The following is a 3213-nucleotide window of genomic DNA, read 5'->3' as shown; positions in this document are numbered from 1 at the left end:
ATATGGTAATATTCGTCGCGCTAGAGGCGCGATCGCGTGATTAAAGAATGTGCAATCTTGCACTTCCGCTGTTGGTTGCCATGCCGAGTGCATTTAGGTATTTCGCGCGCTATGATCTTAGATCGACGCTTTGTCGCGCGCGGTTTAAAGAATGTGCAGACTTGCATTTCCGGTGCCGGTTACTATGCCGGTTGAATGAAATAATTGATAAAATAAGTGATAGCCATTCGGGCTATAACAGAACGTTGGAAAACGGACGATATCTCAGCATGGGATTTCGATCTTGGGATTTTACGAGTTTCCTCTACTTCAGAGCACGACGAAGCATTCGTGGGCTGTGAAGACAACGTTGCATTTGGAAAAACCACGATACTTGATCCTTTCGCTTCAAACTGGAAAGCGAAACGTACTCTCTCAGGGAGCCGTCCCATGGAGCGTTTCTCAATACGTACGTATTGACGGATCAATGCGTCGACCAATCACCGACGATCCGCCGTTTTACATCCGAGCCGTAGAATTTGTCCAAGAATCGAAATGAGCACGGTAAACTGATGAATTGGCAAACCCAGGCGAACTGTTTAAGCGCGCAATAGTGTTCTGTATACGAAATTTGTGTTTATTGAAGAAAGTTCTTTCGTAAAGCAAAAAAAGAATCTAAATCATTAAAATAAAAGCGGAACATGGCAAATATAGAAAATATACCACCCACTGTAACTGTAAGTAATAAGTACTACATATTATATATACTTCTTGTATTAGAGGTTGTGGCTGTGTTCCGTTATGTACTGCAAAATTTATAGTACTGAAAATCTATAGTATACGTAACGCGAACTATTAATTTTCAGTACTTGCAGTGAATAACGAAACAGAGCCTATATTTATATTCGAAGTAAAAAAAAATGAATATAACGAGGAACTGTCCTTATTTGCGATGCATTTTTTTTTGCAGAAATGTGGACATTGTGGCTGGGTAATTACTGCCTTGATTAGGGAAAATATTAAAGAGCATAGCTGTTTTAGCTTATTTGATGAAGCCACTCATGTGTTGTGCTCTGATGGCAACAGCATATTAATGTGTAAAGTATCATGACAAGAAAATGCAAAATTATGTTGGATATGTTTAATTAATATAATGAAATTAATTGATTATATTATGCACATTATTTTACAGTTGACAAGGACAAGTTTGTCAGTGCTTCGAATGATGAAGTAGAAGAATTGCAGAGTAAAAGATCAAGTAGGTTGGGAAGAAAAGATTTTTGCATCTCTGTTGTCCATGTGCTAAATTGTAAAATTAATTCTTTCATTATTGTTCAGATACAAAAGGTAAGATGACGAAGACTGTGAAGTCCGGAGGGAAACAAATCGAAAACGAGTACAATGAAAAACTGATAGCTGCAGTCCAAGAACGGCCACCATTATATGATTGCCGATTGCCTCTAAAAAGTCGGAATAATCTTAAAAAAGAAGCATTGTGGAAAGAAGTTGCGAATATCGTACAAGGTATGTTGTACACACACACAGAGTTGTTAATTCCAAAATACGCAATTACTCTTCATAGCTCATCCTTGTTTATCCATCAGTAACATCATCCTCTAATTTTAAATTTGTTAACCTTTGAAATGTCACTAATCTTTTCAAAATTGAGAATTGAAGAAGACAAACGTAAAATAAAGTCAAAAGTTTGACATGAAGGCTTCTTTTTAGTTTTTTCTTTTCAATTCTTAACTAATTTTTCTGGGTTTTTTTTTTATAAATTTAGGAACATAATAACGTATTCGAATTGTATGGTATTAACGCATTGGAGGTCGTTTTGAGGATGGAAAGTTATGAACTTGACGAATCTATAGACCGGGAGATCTCTTGATTTAAATTATCAATCACATATGCAAAATGTAATATTTATTGTACTTTTGTACTAAACATAGGGGACGATGACTGTGATAGAGTCCGTAAAAGATGGACGCAATTGAGAGACAGCTATGTGAAGGCAAGGCGTAAGAAAAGACAGTATATCCCAAGTGGATCAGCAGCTGCAGCAGCTGACGAATTGAAAAATACGAAATTCTCGTTTACTTGGTTCAACCAATTGCAATTTCTTGACGACGTACTGCAGCAAGTACCGTAAGTTGTAATACTTGTATGTTAAAAATATATATTTTACATAAGGTATACGTAGAACTTTTTGGAAACTATTTAAAAAATTATTCTTGAACTACGCAATTGAAGTTGTGTACGAGTATATCATTGGTCACGTTCAGCAGACTCAATTGTTGCGGAGCGGATCCGTGAGCGCTCGCTACTATTGGTATATTCTTTTAGATCATCCAATAGCAGTGAGCGTTCACGGATCCGCTCCGCAACAGTTGAGTCTGCTGAACGCGACCATTGGGTTCATCCAGAAGCATGACCGCTCAGTGAGCTTTTTTATTTGATTGGCATATTCCATTAGATCTAAAAATATAAACCAAACAGATACAAGAGCTGACTGAGCGCTCAATGAGCGGTCGTGTTTCTGGATGCACCTATTAAGCCTATCGCATATGAAATGCATAATAGAGCATGAGCATAAAACTGTTGAACCAATAAGCATTCAGCATAAAGTTGCCATATTGATTAACATAAGATGCTCATTGGTCCAGCGGTCTTATGTTTATGTACTGTTTGCATTCCATGTGCGATAGGCTTTAGATTTGTTCTTTTTCGCTGCACTGTCTATACTGATGCACACAGTAACAACTTATTGCACTGTGTTCATAGTGCAACGCAAAGAAACAAACCTCTTTCTGATTAGCTTAAGGACAGGGTTAACAAAAATTTAAATGAAAACTATTTGTATAATATTTTTGGCTACTTCGTCCACATGATTGCACAAGAAAGATAATTTACCAAAAAAAAGTAGCCTTATTCATAAGAAAAATGTCAAGATATGTTAGTATTTGAATATGTTTCATCAATACCTTTCCGTAACTCCCTGCGATGAATTTTTCATTTACTCTAGAACTTTTCAGGGTGCATTCGGAACTATATCGAAAAATTTCATTTTCTTTAAAATGAGGTGCCAACTTCACACAGGTATTTTTCATAGGTATGCAATTTAAACTCGAGATCCATGGAACCAAAACAAAAACAGTAAAATTTTGCCTCTTTTCATATTGTATCCCTGAAAAAAATAAAATTCACAATTTTTAATTTCTTCACTATTTTGATATT

General features: G+C 36.2%; 1 protein-coding gene across 1 annotated transcript in view; it reads left to right on the top strand.

Annotated features, from left to right (window-relative positions):
- The first annotated feature begins 1331 nt into the window (after nucleotides 1-1331).
- Nucleotides 1332-3213, top strand: part of LOC108779965 (uncharacterized) — a 6157-nt gene continuing 4275 nt past the window's right edge. Inside the window, exons 1-2 of the mRNA XM_018547539.1 lie at nucleotides 1332-1503; nucleotides 1929-2124. Coding sequence (XP_018403041.1) covers nucleotides 1332-1503; nucleotides 1929-2124 — 368 coding nt within the window. The remainder of the gene's footprint in view (nucleotides 1504-1928; nucleotides 2125-3213) is intronic.

The sequence above is a fragment of the Cyphomyrmex costatus genome, unplaced genomic scaffold, assembly GCF_001594065.2.
Source record: "Cyphomyrmex costatus isolate MS0001 unplaced genomic scaffold, Ccosl1.0 scaffold651, whole genome shotgun sequence".
Classification (NCBI taxonomy): Eukaryota; Metazoa; Arthropoda; class Insecta; order Hymenoptera; family Formicidae; genus Cyphomyrmex; species Cyphomyrmex costatus.
This window is presented reverse-complemented; position numbering and strand designations above follow the sequence as displayed.